Raw genomic sequence first — 18,842 nt, 5'->3', positions numbered from 1 at the left:
TCAACATTTGGGTTGTTTAATCTGGAGAAGAGTTGCTTGTGAGGGGAGATGATACAAATACTTTTGAGAAAACTATAGATGGGGGAGATCATTTTATATATTGAAAGGAGCAAATTACTATAGGTTGTTATTTTAGGTAAGGAAACTGCATTGTCACCTGAAGCAATAGCAATGACTTAATACTGTGTGGGCAGTGAAGCAGTGGAATGTCTTGTCGGCAGAAGTTCAATTTAATTTGCATTTAGGGGCATTTCCTGGGAGCAGTATAATTTATATTATGGTGTAATTCTACTTCTGTAATAAGATATAGAACTCTAAATACATGTCTGTTTGGATTTCCTCCCATGCTCCAAACACATACAGGCAGTTTAATTGGCTCCGGATAAAGCTGACCCTAGTGTGTGTGACTGTCATAGGGATCTTAGATTGTAAGCTCCACTGGGGCAGAGACTGTTGGAAAATAATGTTGTAACGTGCTGAGTAGTGATAAGAGAATTTTTTCGGCAGCCATGGATTTGCGGCGTAATTCCGCATTTGCCATGTGCGAATTTTTCAAAAATGTTGACACGGAAAAATTAGACAAGAAAAAATGCCCATAAGCCCATTGACTTTAATGCATTTGGACTAAAGAGTCTTCATACGAAAAAAACACCCATTGACTTTAATGCATTATGACAAAAAAAGTCCCATAATAAAAAACACCCATTGCTTTGCATTAGGATAAAAAGGTCACTATAAGAAAAAACGCCCATTGATGCATTTGCGTTTATTCAGCAAAGCAAATTGGGATAGTTACGTCCATCACTAATGCTGAGGAATATGCCAGTGCTATAGAAATAAATAAATTATATCTTCTAGATAAAATATAATCTAAAAAATACAAAAAATTAAGAGACACATCTGAAACATTTTGTATATGTTCAAAAATACAATAGATTTGGAAAGTCCCCTGTCTCCTGAACACTCCACTCTCAAATATATATTGTGTTACAAAGATTCCTGACTTGTTTGTAAAATATCTTCAACATGAACTCTGGCAGTTTTGTAGACCCTACGGTATCACGCTGGTACTGGTCTACATTATCATGTAAATTAGTAAGTAGTGATGGGCGAATTTGCGCCGTTTCACTTCGCCGAAAAAATTCGCGAATTTCGCTAAACGGCGAAAAATTCGCGAAACGGCGCCGGCGTCCCGTTTTTGAATTTTTACCGCGAATTTTCGCGGGCGTTTTGCGAATTTATTCGCTGGGCGCGAATCGCGCAAATTCGCCGCAAATTTGCGCCTGGCGAATAAATTCGCCCATCACTATTAGTAAGTAGCAAAAAGGGCATATAGGGAAAGGTTGTAGGTTCACCTTTTAAACTTTACACAAGGTAAGCATGCAGAATTCAGTGGGGGGGATGTATAGATGGATTGCCGGCCAGATAGGGCCCAAGGGCTGACAGTTCAAGTCCCATCAGTGTTGGCTTTTCTTACTCTCACTAGTATTTCTTGTTCCTTCAGAACCAGATCAACAGGATTGATACACACACATATATATTTATATAGAACACAAACATACTCAGTTTGTTGTGTCAAAGGTGTATATCACTGGAAGTACAAGTCATATTGAGCAATACATGTCAGTATGTCATACTGCAACGATTCCCATTCACTTTGAATGGGGGGTACTTCTCATAATTTGTACCATTCCAGAGTGAGAAAACGGTGGGCAACAAAATGCTAAAAATCACCCAGTCTGACATTACCCATAAACGAGTATCAGAATATTGGATGCAAAGTTTTGTCTAGCAACCCAGAGCAACCAATCTGCAGGCAGTCTTTATTGGTCGGCTGTTTGAACCAGAAATTGGATTGGTTGCTTTGGAGAAAATGTTAATCTTTTTGCCACATTGCTTCCAACTGTGCTGAAAAGTCATAGATAATGTTTTTTTTGTACAGGTATGGGATCTCTTATCCAGAATGTTTGGGACCTGGAGTTTTCCAGATAACAGATGTTTCTGTAATTTGGATCTTCACATCTTGTGTACTAGAAAATCATGTAAACATTAAACAAACCCAATAGGCTGGTTTTGCTTCCAATAAGGATTAATTATATCTTAGTTGGGATCGATTACTGTTTTATTTGGATAAAATGGAGCTTATCGGACACAGCCTTTCCGAAATTCAGAGCTTTCTGGATAACTGGTTTCCTGATAACAAATCCCATACCAGTATTTTAAGTTTAATGGACCCAGTATAAAATGACATTTATTTTGAACCTTTGCCTACATTTCCTCATTGATACTTGTGCCACTACTAAACTAGTATTTGTTAGTTGGGTCTTTTTTGTGCATTATGCAAAACACAAAATATGTACAAGGGGCAAAAGGAGTCCTATATATGTGAACTAACCAGGGCTCCCATTGTGCGTTGCACCTACAAACACTTTGACTTGTGCCACTTGAACCCCATGCAAATCTTTGCACCTTTGATATCGCCCTAAATTTTGTGACCAATTGGTCTGGGCACCGTTATTTTTAAATTCCGTAAAGGAATGATGCATTGCGGTTAAATAGGTGAATTGCACCAATTTGTTTTGTACAGGTATGGGACCTGTTATCCAGAATGCTCGGGACCTGGGGTTTTCCGGATAACGGATCTTTCTGTAATTTGGGTCTTCATGCCTTAAGTCTACTAGAAATTAATTTAAACATCAAATAAACCCAATAGGCTGGTTTCCTTCCAATAAGGATTAATTATATCTTAGTTGGGATCAAGTACAAGCTACTGTTTTATTATTACAGAGAAAAAGGAGATCATTTTTAAAAATTTGGATTATTTGGATAAAATGGAGTCTATGGGAGACAGCCATTCTGTAATTTGGAGCTTTCTTGATATCGGGGTTCCGGATAAGGTATCCTATACCTGTACATTACACTACTTTACTAAATGAGTCCTTTGACCTTACAACTATGTGGTTAAAGATCAAAGGGCTCATCTACTAAAGAAGCGTAATGTACACACACAAAGATGGTGCAATTCACCAATTACTGTGTTGCTGCCTTGGCTTCTGGCCCTGGATGTTCTTGAAGAGCAACTTTTATACTTGATATGGACACAGAAAACAGCCAGCAACAGACAATGGCCTGAAGTGAAATTCCATTTAATGTGGACAAGTATAGCAGTGCCCATACTTGTTACCCTAGTGTCACCGACAACAGAGTTGCTTAGTCTAAAGCCTGCTATTAGCAATCATATTATCCGTAATGCAATCGATGTAATAATTTTGATTTAGGCCAAGTCATTTATGGCAACCAATCAGCAGAGAGTAATTGGTCAGGTCCCTTGATTAGTTAGTGACAGGTTACTGAACCTGGACACATTTTGTCCCCCATTAAAACCATTAATCTCAGAAACTACAGATAATAGAGAATAAATGTAAACTTTAAACTTAGATTCATTATCCATTTGGAGCTATACCCCATCTAAGTCTGAAGGAGTGGTCAGCAGGTGACATCTAGAATCTCTAAGAGGAAACTGGTCAGACCTCAGTTGTGACTCCCCTTGTACAGTTTATTGTCTACTTTACATTTGAGTGATTGTGGAAACAGGTTTTGTATCCCCTCCCCTTAGAACTACCAGCCTCTATGTTGCTCCTTATTTAAACCTCTAACCATTGACTTTGCATCTAATCTGATTCTGCACAGTCTGGGACACATCAAAAAGAGACATCATGTCGAGAAGTGCTGCCATGATAGCCAAGGACAGGACGGCTGCTGATGGTGGTGGAACGAAGAGGAACCCAATAAAATATTTGAATCAAGACTTTGAGAAGCTAAGGGCACAATGCTTGGCAACCGGTACTCTCTTTAGTGATGAAGAATTCCCAGCATGCCCATCTTCCCTGGGTTATAGTGAACTGGGACCTGGCTCATCCAAAACCTATGGAATTGTATGGAAGAGACCCAAGGTAAGAAAATATGGCACCAAATTCTGCTTGATTAATAACCTTTAGTGATGGGCGAATTTGCGCCATTTCGCTTCGCGGGAAAATTCGCAAATTTCGCGTGAAATTCGCGAAACGGCGAAAAATTTGCGAAATCGCGCGTTTTTCCGACGCCGGCGCCCGTTTTTGACACCGGCGAATTTTTGCCGCGAATTTTCGCTGGCAAAATGGTGCCTATAGTAACAATGGATAATAGTCTCTGGGAAGGGAGTGTGACTGTGGGACAACAGGTATAGTAGGGAGAGATGGTGCCTATAGTAACAGTGGATAATAGTCTCTGGGAAGGGAGTGTGACTGTGGTATAGCAGGTATAGTAGGGAGAGATGGTGTCTATAGTAACAGTGGGATAATAGTCTCTGGGAAGGGAGTGTGACTGTGGGATAGCAGGTATAGTAGGGAGAGATGGTGCCTATAGTAACAGTGGATAATAGTCTCTGGGAAGGGAGTGTGACTGTGGGATAGCAGGTATAGTAGGGAGAGATGGTGCCTATAGTAACAGTGGATAATAGTCTCTGGGAAGGGAGTGTAACTGTGGGATAGCAGGTATAGTAGGGAGAGATGGTGCCCTATAGTAACAGTGGATAATAGTCTCTGGGAAGGGAGTGTGACTGTGGGATAGCAGGTATAGTAGGGAGAGATGGTGTCTATAGTAACAGTGGGATAATAGTCTCTGGGAAGGGAGTGTGACTGTGGGATAACAGGTATAGTAGGGAGAGATGGTGACTATAGTAACAGTGGGATAATAGTCTCTGGGAAGGGAGTGTGACTGTGGGATAGCAGGTATAGTAGGGAGAGATGGTGCCTATAGTAACAGTGGATAATAGTCTCTGGGAAGGGAGTGTGACTGTGGGATAGCAGGTATAGTAGGGAGAGATGGTGACTATAGTAACAGTGGATAATAGTCTCTGGGAAGGGAGTGTGACTGTGGGATAGCAGGTATAGTAGGGAGAGATGGTGCCTATAGTAACAGTGGATAATAGTCTCTGGGAAGGGAGTGTGACTGTGGGATAATAGGTATAGTAGGGAGAGATGGTGTCTATAGTAACAGTGGATAATAGTCTCTGGGAAGGGAGTGTGACTGTGGGATAGCAGGTATAGTAGGGAGAGATGGTGCCTATAGTAACAGTGGATAATAGTCTCTGGGAAGGGAGTGTGACTGTGGGATAGCAGGTATAGTAGGGAGAGATGGTGCCTATAGTAACAGTGGATAATAGTCTCTGGGAAGGGAGTGTGACTGTGGGATAGCAGGTATAGTAGGGAGAGATGGTGCCTATAGTAACAGTGGATAATAGTCTCTGGGAAGGGAGTGTGACTGTGGGATAGCAGGTATAGTAGGGAGAGATGGTGACTATAGTAACAGTGGATAATAGTCTCTGGGAAGGGAGTGTGACTGTGGGATAACAGGTATAGTAGGGAGAGATGGTGCCTATAGTAACAGTGGATAATAGTCTCTGGGAAGGGACTGTGACTGTGGGATAGCAGGTATAGTAGGGAGAGATGGTGCCTATAGTAACAGTGGATAATAGTCTCTGGGAAGGGAGTGTGACTGTGGGATAACAGGTATAGTAGGGAGAGATGGTGCCTATAGTAACAGTGGATAATAGTCTCTGGGAAGGGAGTGTGACTGTGGGATAGCAGGTATAGTAGGGAGAGATGGTGCCTATAGTAACAGTGGATAATAGTCTCTGGGAAGGGAGTGTGACTGTGGGATAGCAGGTATAGTAGGGAGAGATGGTGCCTATAGTAACAGTGGATAATAGTCTCTGGGAAAAACAAATTACCATTATTATAAATTGGAAACATTTTGCTTTCTGTATAATCTCACACATAATAGCTTATACCTGTGTGTGTTGGCAGTGACATGAATGGCATCAATCTGTCACTTCTGACATGGGAAGGACAGGCAGCTGGAAAACATGTCAAAATCTCTACACACGGGGCTGGCAGAAAACACTGTGCCTGAACCTGACTTGCAACCTGAATGTGATATTGTACTTTCAAAAACCTACCGTATATGTTATTGTGCATGTATTATGAATAGATTAAACATATAGTAATTGTAATTGGGTAAATGTCTTTATTCTCAGGAGATTTCCCATAACAACCCCCAGTTCATTGTGGCTGGAGCAACCCGTGAAGACATCTGTCAAGGGATTCTTGGTAAGTGCAATCAATGGATTTCTAGGTAAAGCAGAATCTGCAGGAACATTTAGGGGTCCTTTATAAAAGCATGAGAAACCCATAAAACAGCAATATCAGTGGCATAGCTAGATATTAATGGGTCCCACATCAGACTATTTTTCAGGCCCACAAAACGTCTAGAGATTGACTTGTTTTACCAATATTTAATGACATTGTATAAATGACATTGTATATGAGTTAGAGCCTCCGGGCCCCCCTGCAGCCACAGGGTCTGCTTCCTCTGTAATTACCTACCTGTTTAGTGTAATTGTCATTAGACAGACGGTTGGGAAAGGATAACTACCAATGGCTCCTCACAGTCCTTGCAAGACAGGATTTTCCAGCCATGCCAATAGATATCTGGCTAGAATGGCCATTTTCTCTTCTAGTTAGACCTGAAAACCCAGCTTGAAGACAGTTAGTGTGAGACTGGGTGTAAATATATATTTGCTGCCCCATATAGTGGGTTCCTTGGCCAACGTTTGGAACAGCTTGGATTAAAAACGCTTGACAACTAGTGCTGTAGATTGCCAGAAGACAGATTGGTAGATGAAAAATGGTTAGACAGATGGACAAAATCCCATTATTACACAACTGAACAACTTTACTCATCAAAGTGCAAACATCCCTGATCTCCCACATATTTCTCTACCTTTGCTCCAGTAAGCTCCTAGTTAAACCAGTGGTACATTGTGCAGCTGAGTAGGCTCCTTACTTGGGTTCATGAGCTTTAGCACCATCTGAATAACTCAGATGAAGAATATGCCCCATCATATTATGAGCCTATGGCATAGGGGTGGTCCAGTGGCGTAACTAGATGTTGCTGAGCCCCACAGTAAATACATTTTAGGGCCCCCAACATATCCAGTGTTTGTCCTGTTTTACCAATATATGTTCAAATTGCTCATCAATGAGAGCCTCATGGGGCCCCCTGTACCTCCTGGGCCCCCCTGCAGCCGCAGGGTCTGCTTCCTCTGTAGTTACGCCCCTGGGGTGGTCAATACACCCTCCTGCTTGTCGCAGCCTGTCGACCGTACCATGTCTAAAGCACAAAAACTAAATATACATATATTATGGTATGGTGACAAAAAGGTCCCCAGAAAAGTGATTGATGGCATGTACATTGGGCCACGGATTCTCAGGCATTTTTACTGAGATCAGACCAGTAGTGTTGTTAAGGGAAAAAAACATTTTGGGGGGGGGGAATTCACAAAAGTTGAGAGAGTCCATTTTTGGAATAAAATTGGTGGTAAACTGGTGTAAAATACTTTCTCCATATTCACAAACAGAAATCCACCTAAATTCCGACTCAATCGGCACTTTTCATATTTTAGTGTAACAAAGACAGTTTACGTTTATGAATTTGTCACATAAAAATGGTGCAAAAACTGCATTTTAAACGACATTTTCTCCCGACCTTTAAAAAATGTATAACTATAATTTCCCCATTAGTGATGGGCGAATTTGCGCCGCTTCGCTTCGCCGAAAAATTGGCGAATTTCGTGCGAAATTTGCGAAATGCTGAAAAATTCGCGAAACAGAGCCGGCGAATTTTTGCCGCGAATTTTCTTGGGCGTTTTGTGAATGTATTCGCTGGCGGTGAATCGAGCAAATTCGCCGCGAATTCACGCCTGCCGAATAAATTCGCCCATCACTATTCCCCATGTGTCAGATCAATTCCAAAATAAATTGCTTTGCTTTGGTTCACCCAAACTTCATTTTACACCTCTTTTAGGTGCTCCATTGGGGAGTTGAGCATATTAATAGGGATCAGCATCTTATAGTCAGGGCACAAGTTTGTGTCTAACCCTATAGGTGTAAAAGCCTCATTAACAAAACAACAAAAAAAGTATTTTGTACAATTTTATATGTAAAATGTTTGTTTTTTTATAATAATTTTTATTTCGTTTTGCAATAACATACCGAAAGGAAAAGAATGCAAAGACATAATGGCAATAAGGATAATGACATCTTGCAGTGGTAAAATATATATACGTTACGATGTGCTGTACTGTAATAAACGTGTTAATTTACATCTCTTTCGTATTAAAAAAAAGGTTTTTAATTCACACTTGCATTATTTTACTTGCTTTGGCCTAATGAATGAGTCAATATTAGCAATCTCAGTGAATATTTTATCTAAAGGAAAAGTAAAGTCTCCCAGGCAATTGTTAGTTTACTTGACCTAATAATAATATTATGCAAAATAGCATTTCTTGTAGTTAGACCCTTATATCTTGTTACAGAAGTGGAATTACACAAACATGTAGGCAGATTTAGAAAGCCCAGGTTATTCTGAAAAAAAAATGATGTATAATTTTCCTAGGTAAAATAAACTCCCTCCCCCCGGAAATTCCAATTTGTTGGCTGACTGACAGGTTTTCAGGATGCCCTAGGCCTATTTTAGTAGACCTGACACTGAGCAACGGGTGTGTGTGAGAGAGACAGACTGCTGCAATGCTCAGTGTCAGTGAAGGAAAGAAAAGCATTGATTTTTAGTGATGGGCGAATTTATTTGGCAGGCGCGAATTTGCGCGATTCGCCGTCGGCGAATAAATTTGCAAAAACAACCGCGAAATGTGGCCAGCGTAAAAAAAAACGGACACCGGCGTCAAAAACGAGACGCCGGCACCGTTTCGCAAATTTTTCGTCGCAAATTCACCCATCACTATTGATTTTGTGTTAGCCAGGAGGCTGGAGTTTTCTGTTAATTATATATATCTATATATATATATATATATATATATATATATATATATATATATATATATATATATATAGATATAATACACAAAAGCCATGAATTTTCTGTAAATTATATCCTATAAACGGTGCTTAGTGATGTCATCGGTTATAATCGGAGCTTAGTGATGTCATTTCAGTCCCACGACTCACTGAAACTTGTGTATTATAATAAATAAAGTACCCGCTGTTGCAAAATATGAGGATATTAGAAGTCACCTCGGAGTTCCATGACCTGTATATGTATATGGTAATGGAACTTAAAATATCCTTATACTTTACAAGAGGGGGTACTTTATTCACTATATATAATTGAATTAACTATCTGTTGTGGGTAGTTTCAAATAAAAATCCACCAGTGGCATAGACCCTAAGGCAGAAGGGCCCAACTTTACTAATGTGAGGTCTACTTTTGGGGGCCGATTCACTAAGGGTCGAATTTCGAAGTAAAAAATACTTCGAAATTCGACCCTCGAATTGAAATCCTTCGACTTCGAATATCGAAGTCGAAGGATTTAGCGCTAAACGTTCGTTCGATCGATCGAAGGATTTTTCGTTCGATCGAATGATTAAATCCTTCGAATCGAACGATTCGAAGGATTTGAATCCAACGATCGAAGGAAAATCCTTCGATCAAAAAAAGTTTAGCAAGCCTATGGGGACCTTCCCCATAGGCTAACATTGACTTCGGTAGGTTTTATCTGCCGAAGTAGGGGTTCGAAGTTTTTTTTAAAGGGAAAGTACTTCAACTATCGAATGGTCGAATAGTCGAACGATTTTTCGTTCGAATCGTTCGAATCGAAGTCGAAGGTCGTAGTCGAAGGTCGTAGTCGAAGGTCGAAGTAGCCCATTCGATGGTCGAAGTACCCAAAAAATACTTCGAAATTCGAAGTATTTTTCATTCGAATCCTTCACTCGAGCTTAGTGAATCGGCCCCTTAGTGTTGTTGTCCCATTATGATCTACAAAGAGAAGGTTTTCGTACAGCACCGGTAGATTAAAATGCCTTTATTAATACATTACATGGTAAACAGCCTGGTCTGTCACTTGCGGACCAGGCTGTTTGCCATGTAATGTATTAATAAAGGCATTTTAATCTACTGGTGCTGTATGAAAACCTTCTTTTTGGACTAATGGTGGAGGATGGACCACTGATGGTACGTGCACCCATTACTACATTTATATTGGGGGATCTCAGCAGACTCAAGCAAACAACCATTATGATCTACATCCATAACAGCATTGTTAGCATTTTGTTCCATGGAAAATATTACTTAAATATTATATTGATTTATGGGAAAAGTTATATTGTTATATTTAAAAATGTAATTATTTATTTTATTTAAGAAACAACTATTTCTTATATAACCATAACACAATAAATATCCAAATATGAATAAAAGAGAAGGGTGATTTAGACAAGCTGTTTCTTTACTGATCACCAGCTAAAGGTCTACAGGTAGATCCTGATCTACCTGTTGGCCACCCCTGCACTAAGGGGTATATTTATCAAACAGTGAAGTTAGAGGTCGCCTCAGTCCTTTAGAGTGAAATTCCGCCACTCTCCATTCATTTCTATGGGATTTTTAAAAGAGTATTTATCAATGGGTAAAAGTGAAAGTTCATCCTTTGATAAATACGCCTTTTAAAATCCCATAGAAATGAACGGAGAGTGGCGGACTTTCACTCTAGCCGGCTGTGGTGATCTTTAACTTCACTCTTTGATAAATATACCCTTAACCTGTGTAACAAATGAGCCATCTTTATAAAAAACTAATTTGTGTGACAACAAAGTCAACGTCAACATAAGAAGTTATCAGGTATACGAGTGATATCACAGAGGAAGCAGTTTAGTTGCTAGGCAGGTGAGACATAGTAACAGGCTGCTGTGTAGGAAGTGACTTGAATTATTTGCAATTTTAGCTATGTATATGTGACTTTCAAGAGAATAGAATCCCAAATTTGATAGTCTTCTGCATAGTTTAGTTGCATATCTCTACACTCTGTCCAGCATATTAATGTCCTGCCCATGGACTGGGCACAAAAACTGCGCTGCATTCTCAAGGGGAGGCCTTGCTGTTTTATTTGTAGTTACTGTTTCCTCTCTCTGGAGTGAACCAACTACAACTTACATAATGGCACACAATGTCTTTGTATTTAACAAAGAAACTATTACCATGAGCACCATTAAACCATGCACTGAGACTTTCCTTATTTTCCTATTGTGTGCAGGGGATTGTTGGCTCCTCGCTGCCATCTCATCTCTTACATTGGATCCGGAACTTGTAGCCCAGGTGGTTCCAGAGAATCAAAGTTTCCAGAAGGGCTATGCTGGAATCTTCCACTTCCGGGTAATGGGATGATCCTGTCCTTAAAGGGCCAATAGAACATTTTCTTTATATATATGGAAGGGAATATTGCACAGATATTACCAGGGTTGATTTTAGGGTAGGGCTACAAGGTGCTGATTGTTTACAGTGTACCATGTAGCACAAAAGGCATATTGTGTGGTTGCAAGATTATTTTTGGTGTCACCAGATACATTCTATGGTCAAAAATTAATATAATAATAACATGCAAGGTGTTCCTTGCTTGCAGCAGTTCTGTGTGCCTTTGCATTTTTTCAATACATTGGATTTGAGGTTGCTGAACCTCTACCATTGTGTACCAGACATCTTTGAGTTAAGAAGAAGGCAAGGGTGTGCAAGAACCAGTTTTGTTCCTGGTTAAAAAATTAATATTGCCACAAAAATAACATTTGTCATCACAAAATGTATTTTGTTGCACAAAAATAGTTGTGAGCTCATAATTACTTTACAAATATAAATAAACCCGTTTTGTAGGAAACAAATAATGGGCCTTCAAAATGTATGTAAACCAAACAAAGCAAAGCTCTAGTACTAGAGCCCAAAACGTCACAGGTGGTGTGCAACACTGTCTCAATTAGAATGAACAGGAAAATGTTTGTAGGAAAGAAAGAAGTCCCATCACAGAGGGATAGAAAAAAATCCACCTCCCCACCAATTAAATCAGTTTGTCACAGGGACAGAACACAACGTTTACTTCTTCTCCTAAAAAACAACATAGTTTAAAAACTCATTACCCTGGGTAGAATAAATGTATCAGCAGGTGAGTGGTGACTAGGGTTGCCATCTGGCCGTATTTTACCGGCCTGGCCAGTAAAAAATGATGCTTGAAGCCAATGTTATTAATAGGAAAAAACGGCAAGAATATAGGAAGGCCAGTATTTTTTTCCAGAAAAGGTGGCAACCCTAGTGGTGACTGACACTCTTTGTAGTACACTGTTAGTAAACAGTAACACCTAAAAATAAAAGTGTTCTAAAGTAATAAAAATATAATGTACTGTTGCCCTGCACTGGTAAGGGTAAGGGCACACGCTGCTATTTCGGGAGATTAGTCGCCCAGCGGCAAATCGGTTCTTCTTTGGGCAACTAATCTCCCCAAACTGTCTTCTTGTCGGCTACACTGTAAAATGCTGACGGGATGTCGTCCGAAGTTGCCTCACGAGCTGGGCGACTAATCTCCTGCAATAGCAGCGTGTGTCTCTGCCCTAAAACTGGTGTGTTTGCTTCAGAAACACTACTATAGTTTATATAAACAAACCACTGTGTAGCCATGGGGGCAGCCATTCAAGGCTCAGGTTACCTAGCTGATAACAGATGCACTCTGTAGAATTCCATTGTATTCTATTAAAGAGCTTATCCAGGCCCGGATTTGTGGCAAGGCCACAAAGGCCTAGGACGGCAGAATTGGAGGGACGGCATGCCGCCCAGCCGCATCAGGATTAGCTACTAATACTGGAGACGCACGTCAGTCTCCAATGCTGTTCCTGACTATTAAGACTTGCGCGTGCATGCACACACGCACAGGGAGGAGGAAGAGGAAGGGAACTTTGTCGAGCAGGGGAAAGGGGAGGGGACAGCGCTGGGCAGCAGCAGGGGGAAGTGGAGGGGACGGCACCGACAGGGGCCTGAGCTTATCTGTTATCTGCTAACTGGCCGGTGCCTTTTCTCCTTTTTCAGCTTTGAATGGTGCCCCCATGGCTACACAGCAGCTTGTTTTTATGAACTATAGTAATCTTTCTAAAGCAAACACATAACTGTTATCAATGGCAAGGGCAACAGTACATTATATTATAATTACTTTAAAATGCTTTGCTTTTTTGGTGATGCCTCTGTATCCATTAATTCTGCCAACAAAAATGAGGCAGATCACACACAGAAAAATGCTCAAACTACACAATCATATGCTAGGCTAACCAAAACATACTATGCTCCAACTGCACCCAGGAGAACAATTTTTGCCACAATCCTGACCCACCTTGGTCATTATTCCTAGACATTGCCCCACATCAACCCAGTCACTTCCAGTAAGCTCTTTGCTTTTTTTTGGGGTAAGCGATCTGACACTGTCCTTCTCAGGCTTGAAATGTATTCTGTATCCTCTAGTTCTGGCAGTATGGAGAATGGGTCGATGTGGTGGTGGATGACAGGCTGCCTATGAAGGATGGAAAACTAGTGTTTGTATGCTCAAAAGATGGGGATGAGTTCTGGAGTGCTCTACTAGAAAAGGCCTATGCAAAGTAAGTACCACCATCCAGATACAACTGGAATCCCACTAGAGTAAACCTACAGTCCAAACAAGATAAAGAAAGGGATATACTATATTTTGTGCTATAAGGACTTAAATGTCTTTTCCTCCTTAGCTAATTCCTTTAGTCACTGACTATTCTATCTATCTATCTATCTATCTATCTATCTATCTATCATCTATCTATCTATCTATCTATCTATCTATCTATCTATGATCTATTATTCCATCGTTCCATCATTTCATCATCATTCCATCATTCCATCCATCGGTCTGTCTGTTTCTATCTGCATCTTAGAACTGTGTGCAATTTCCATTTCCTATTAGCTGCATCATATTTAGAAGAATATTTATATACTTTACTTTTTGGTTGAGTCTGGAGACTCAACTAATACACTGTGTGGAAAGCAGAAGGATCGTCTGGTACTGGGTGATTGGTGATTGGTGTATTCATGCTGAATAGAAAACTGGAAGTGACTAAAGGTGGCAAAAAATAACTCAGAATGTGCTGTGTTAAAGAAAGAACATATATTTTGTCTATGCATTATAAGGCCGAAGCTACACAGTAGACTTGAAGTTGATCATCGTTTCTGTACATGTTGTTTGGATATTTATTTGTGCCCATGTTGATGTACAGGTTAAATGGATCCTACGAGGCTCTGATTGGCGGTGTGACCATAGAAGGATTTGAAGACTTTACCGGAGGTATCGCTGAGGTGTATGAACTGAACCAGGCTCCACCTAATTTATTCCAGATCATCCTGAAAGCCCTTAAGGCTGAATCACTCATTGGATGCTCTATTGAAGTGAGTTAGTCCTAACTTTGGTCAGTGAGCCCCAAGCCTTTTGTTTGCGAGGGAAATATTTCATATTAACTTTTCTCCCCACTACAGCAATACGAAAACACTTAGAAAAAGTACATTTCCTCAATGATAGTCATATGAGAACTGCCAGTTAGGCTTCATGCACATCTATGTCTTTGTAGCAATTTTTGCATCATGTCCTTTCAGCATTCACCTCTAGGTGGTCATCAGTTTTTATAGGTCAGATCCCAATTCAGTTCTATGGGTGCTGCATGTGATTCATAATTCTCTGGGATTATCCTGCGACCAGTCACATGTGATTTGACATCATGCCCTTAAAGGGGAAGGACACCTAGTTGGCGCAAAAAACCCTCCCCCCCTCCCGTGTGTTGCCCACCCTCCCTCCTCCCCCCTGGCCTACCCGTCCCGCTGGGCAAATGCCCCTAACTTGTTACTTACCCTCCTGCGCATGCGCAAGATCATACTGGCGAAATGCTCCTACTGCGCATGCGCCGGTCAAAGCAGGAAGAAGATGGCGTGGAAGAAGATGTCGTCTGTGAACTCCCTGGACTGGACCTGCGCAGAAGGGTAAGTAACAAGTTAGGGGCATTTGCCCAGTGGGACGGGTAGGCCAGGGGGGAGGAGGGAGGGTGGGCAACACACGGGAGGGGGGGAGGGTTTTTGCGCCAACTAGGTTTCCTTCCCCTTTAAAGTAGAAGATCTGGGTATTTTGCAGGTGGCATTTGCAGATGATTCCCTGTTGGCTCATTGCTACCTTTCCATGAATTTTCCTGTTTTTGTTAAATATACATTTTTTTTCTATTGTTCACATAGATTTCAAGTTCCAATGACGTTGAAGCCAAAACAAACAAAATGCTGGTTAAAGGGCACGCCTATTCAGTGACTGGAGCTGAGGAGGTAAACACAATTGACTGCAACGCTTTCCTCACAATGGGAAGACATATGGTTTGCTCTTATTGGTTTGACTGCTGAACAATAAGTATTGTTATTGGCTCACAGGTGTTATACCGAGGTCTCCAGGAGGAGCTGATACGAGTCAGAAATCCTTGGGGAAAAGTGGAATGGACTGGACCTTGGAGTGATGAGTGAGTCTGGCAAATTATGAAGGTTGATTTCTTAAAGTACCTATGGAGAATGTTTGTGTCCAATGTATTCTTGCACTCTTGTTTGGAAAACATAAATACTGTATTTATAAATCTATTCAGGACCTTTAACCATCACCCTGCAAGCCTCTTTTTGCTACTGATTGTTGGATGCATCCCAATAATCAGTTTCCTCCTCTAATAAACTATATTTACCCATCATATAAAATGATAAACTGCACTTTATGTGGTTATTCAACCTTAACAAAACTTAATGAAGCAACATGGACAGATCCTGTCTCATCCACAAATCTCTATGTAGACATATTGAATCCAAAACATTGAGGCTTTATCTATCGATATCAAATACATAACTGGAACTCTGAACTGGAAAAAAGAATCTACCAAACACGAGTTAAACTTCAAAGACACACAGAGAGTTTTTTTTTTTGCTCCTTCCATCGCGTAGATGTAAGATCCTATCCTGTTTCTAGTTGGCTGATGATCGCATGTACCACTGGTGGTCAGTCATTAACAACTAACTCTAACACTATGGTCACACCACAATCAAAATGCTCTACATTAGTGATCTGGTTGCCAAGCAGGTTTATTGATGATGATAATATTACTCTCAAGTAACATGTTGGGTGTTTCTGTTTCAATCACATTTCATTTTTAGTTTTAGTTGTATTAATTGCTTCCATGCCTTGACTTTCCTTACAGTGCACCAGAGTGGGATTATGTCCATCCAAAAGTAAAAGCTGCTTTGTTGAAACAGTCTGATGATGGAGAATTTTGGTAAGTACAAACAATAACCTCTGATAACATACAATTAATTGTTGGTTGCATTAGGAAGGCTTCTAATTGAGGCAGTGAATGCAACATTTGCCGACCTTAGGCTATTTGTGGTAGGGCTCTCATCTCATATATGATAGCATTGTACGAATTTTCAGTTCTGCTAGAGAGTAAAATATTTTGGAAATGCAATAAATGCAACTAAATCAGTCTGTTTCCACATGTAATACAAGGGGCAGAGTTGGATGTGATGACAAATCAATCAAACACAATAAAGGCATAGGTACTGATTTTTTGAGGTAACCCCCCATACATTTTTAGTTTGCTAAAATCAAGTGTAATTATAGATGAAGAAGGTTCTGCAACTGCTATGGGGCCCGTGAGGTATAGGAGAATCAGTGGGGCTCTGATTGATATGCAGTTTCATGATAAAATGTTTTATTCCTAAAGCTTAGGGGGGTCTTGAATGATTATTGAGCACACCTCCTTCAGATGTAAGGTTGCTGCCTCACCTATCCTCTATCTTTGTGTGCAGGATGGCATTTTCAGACTTTCTCAGAGAGTATTCCCGTCTGGAAATCTGTAACCTGACTCCTGACACACATACCAGCACCGAACAGCATAAATGGAACATAACACTATACAACGGCAGCTGGATACGGGGGTCTACTGCTGGTGGATGCCAAAAATACCCAGGTAAAGAAGCAGAAAGTCTTTCTTAAGCTCCATCAAGAAGACATAAAATCTGAGACTGGGCATTGCTGGTCTCATTGGGCAAGTGCCTGCAATGCTTCCCCACCTCCATCAGGCATGTAGCCTGGTCGGAATAACCCAAGTAGATATATGCTAAAAAATACAGAGGTGAATCAACTACCGAGGTACAACTGTCATTTTGGGTTAAGATGAAGCATTGGGGAACTGTGCACAATAGCTAGAAGTCTAGTCACTTAAGGCTAAGGCCACACTAGGCGATAGCGCCGCGATTTGACTCGCGGCGACTTTTCGCCGCGACTTTTAAGCCGCAATCGCTGGGGAAACTTTTGCGCTGGCGTCTATGGGGAATCGCGAAAAATCGCCAGCGTAAAAACACACGCGGCGATCTTTTTTCTATTGTCGCTCGAAATCGCCTAGCGAGGCAATTTCGAGCGACAGTAGAGAAAAGATCGCCGCGTGTGTTTTTACGCTGGCGATTTTTCGCGATTCCCCATAGACGCCAGCGCAAAAGTTTCCCCAGCGATTGCGGCTTAAAAGTCGCGGCGAAAAGTCGCCGCGAGTCAAATCGCGGCGCTATCGCCTAGTGTGGCCTTAGCCTAACTGTACTTTCTGAAACTCTACCCACACAGACACATTTTGGACAAACCCACAATTTCGCATTAAACTGGATAAGCCTGATAATGACTGGAAGGGGACAAACAACGAGCCGTGCTGTACAGTCATCGTGGGATTGATGCAGAAGAACCGCAGAAGAAACAGAAAGATGGGAGAGGACTTGCTCAGCATTGGTTTTTCAATCTTTAAGGTATTTGTTTATCTTTATTCTCACTGGTCTTCTTTAAGGGTGGTGACAGACAAGGCTACTGGGGGAGATTAGATGCCCAGTGACAAACCGCCTCTTCTACAGGCGACTAATCTCCCCTAAATGCCTTCCCAACGGCTAGAATGTAAATCAACGACAGGATGGCACTCAGATCGCTTCAGCATTCCGAAGTCACCCGAAGTTTCCTTGTAAGCGTTCCGAGTGCCATCCCGCCGGGGATTTACATTCTAGTCGGAACTAAAAACCCAAAATGCATTGCACTGTGATGCTCCTTTCCTTATTGAAATCACGTGTGCAGGGAATTGTGGGGTTTGGAGGATGCAGGCTGAGGACAAATGGCTGTTGATACAAAGTAACTGTAGTCAGTTAGTTCATCAAAGTAGTCAGACAGATCAGCAGGAGAGCAGGGGGCTAGGCTTAGTGAACTGTCAGAAACCATTAAAATAATGAAAAGTCTGCATATTTTTTAATTGAAGTATATTGCAAAGTTGCTTGAAATTATGTTTACTTTTAAATAAGGTTAAGTTATGTTTTTATGGAGCTCATTTTCTTCGGACAAATAACATAGGACAGATATCTGGTACTTGTGTTTCTCTGGTTGTTATTGAGCTGTGGGGTTTGGTCTTCTTTGACCTAATTGTGGTTCTTTTTGTCCTTTTCAGATCCCTGATCAGGTACCACCTTCTTGATGTCACGTGGGCAGGACATACCATTCACTGTCAGGCTCCTGAAATGCTAAAATGTTAAATATACAAAACACAATACAATATAAGCCAAGCAGCATTATATGTACTGTACATGCAGAACACTTGTGCACAACACAGGCCACACTCACAGCATGGACCTTAGTTGGTGCCACTATTTCATGGATAAGGATTTAACTTGCAAGCTTTACTTTAAAGACAATTACAAGGCAAATTTTATATTATTTATATATTATTTTATATTATGCATGAACAAAGCAATTTTTCATGGGTGACCATTCCTTGCCCATACCCATGAGCTAAAATTATATTTGTATGATTAAGTGCTTATACCATGTTTTCTTCAAGTTTTTTTGTTTTGTCTGTTTAATATATATT

The 18,842-nt window shown here is 40.8% G+C and overlaps 1 protein-coding gene across 1 annotated transcript in view; it reads left to right on the top strand.

Annotated features, from left to right (window-relative positions):
- Nucleotides 1–3,516: 3,516 nt before the first annotated feature.
- Nucleotides 3,517–18,842, top strand: part of capn8.2.L (calpain 8 gene 2 L homeolog) — a 29,139-nt gene continuing 13,813 nt past the window's right edge. Inside the window, exons 1-11 of the mRNA XM_018262643.2 lie at nucleotides 3,517–3,953; nucleotides 6,077–6,149; nucleotides 11,144–11,262; nucleotides 13,381–13,514; nucleotides 14,160–14,328; nucleotides 15,160–15,243; nucleotides 15,346–15,431; nucleotides 16,152–16,226; nucleotides 16,759–16,919; nucleotides 17,567–17,742; nucleotides 18,423–18,434. Of these exons, the coding sequence (XP_018118132.1) occupies nucleotides 3,717–3,953; nucleotides 6,077–6,149; nucleotides 11,144–11,262; nucleotides 13,381–13,514; nucleotides 14,160–14,328; nucleotides 15,160–15,243; nucleotides 15,346–15,431; nucleotides 16,152–16,226; nucleotides 16,759–16,919; nucleotides 17,567–17,742; nucleotides 18,423–18,434 (1,326 nt within the window). The 5' untranslated portion in view covers nucleotides 3,517–3,716. The remainder of the gene's footprint in view (nucleotides 3,954–6,076; nucleotides 6,150–11,143; nucleotides 11,263–13,380; nucleotides 13,515–14,159; nucleotides 14,329–15,159; nucleotides 15,244–15,345; nucleotides 15,432–16,151; nucleotides 16,227–16,758; nucleotides 16,920–17,566; nucleotides 17,743–18,422; nucleotides 18,435–18,842) is intronic.

This window comes from Xenopus laevis, chromosome 5L (assembly GCF_017654675.1).
Source record: "Xenopus laevis strain J_2021 chromosome 5L, Xenopus_laevis_v10.1, whole genome shotgun sequence".
Taxonomy (NCBI): Eukaryota; Metazoa; Chordata; class Amphibia; order Anura; family Pipidae; genus Xenopus; species Xenopus laevis.
The sequence above is the reverse complement of the archived record's forward strand: the minus strand, read 5'-3'. Positions and strand labels throughout refer to the sequence as shown.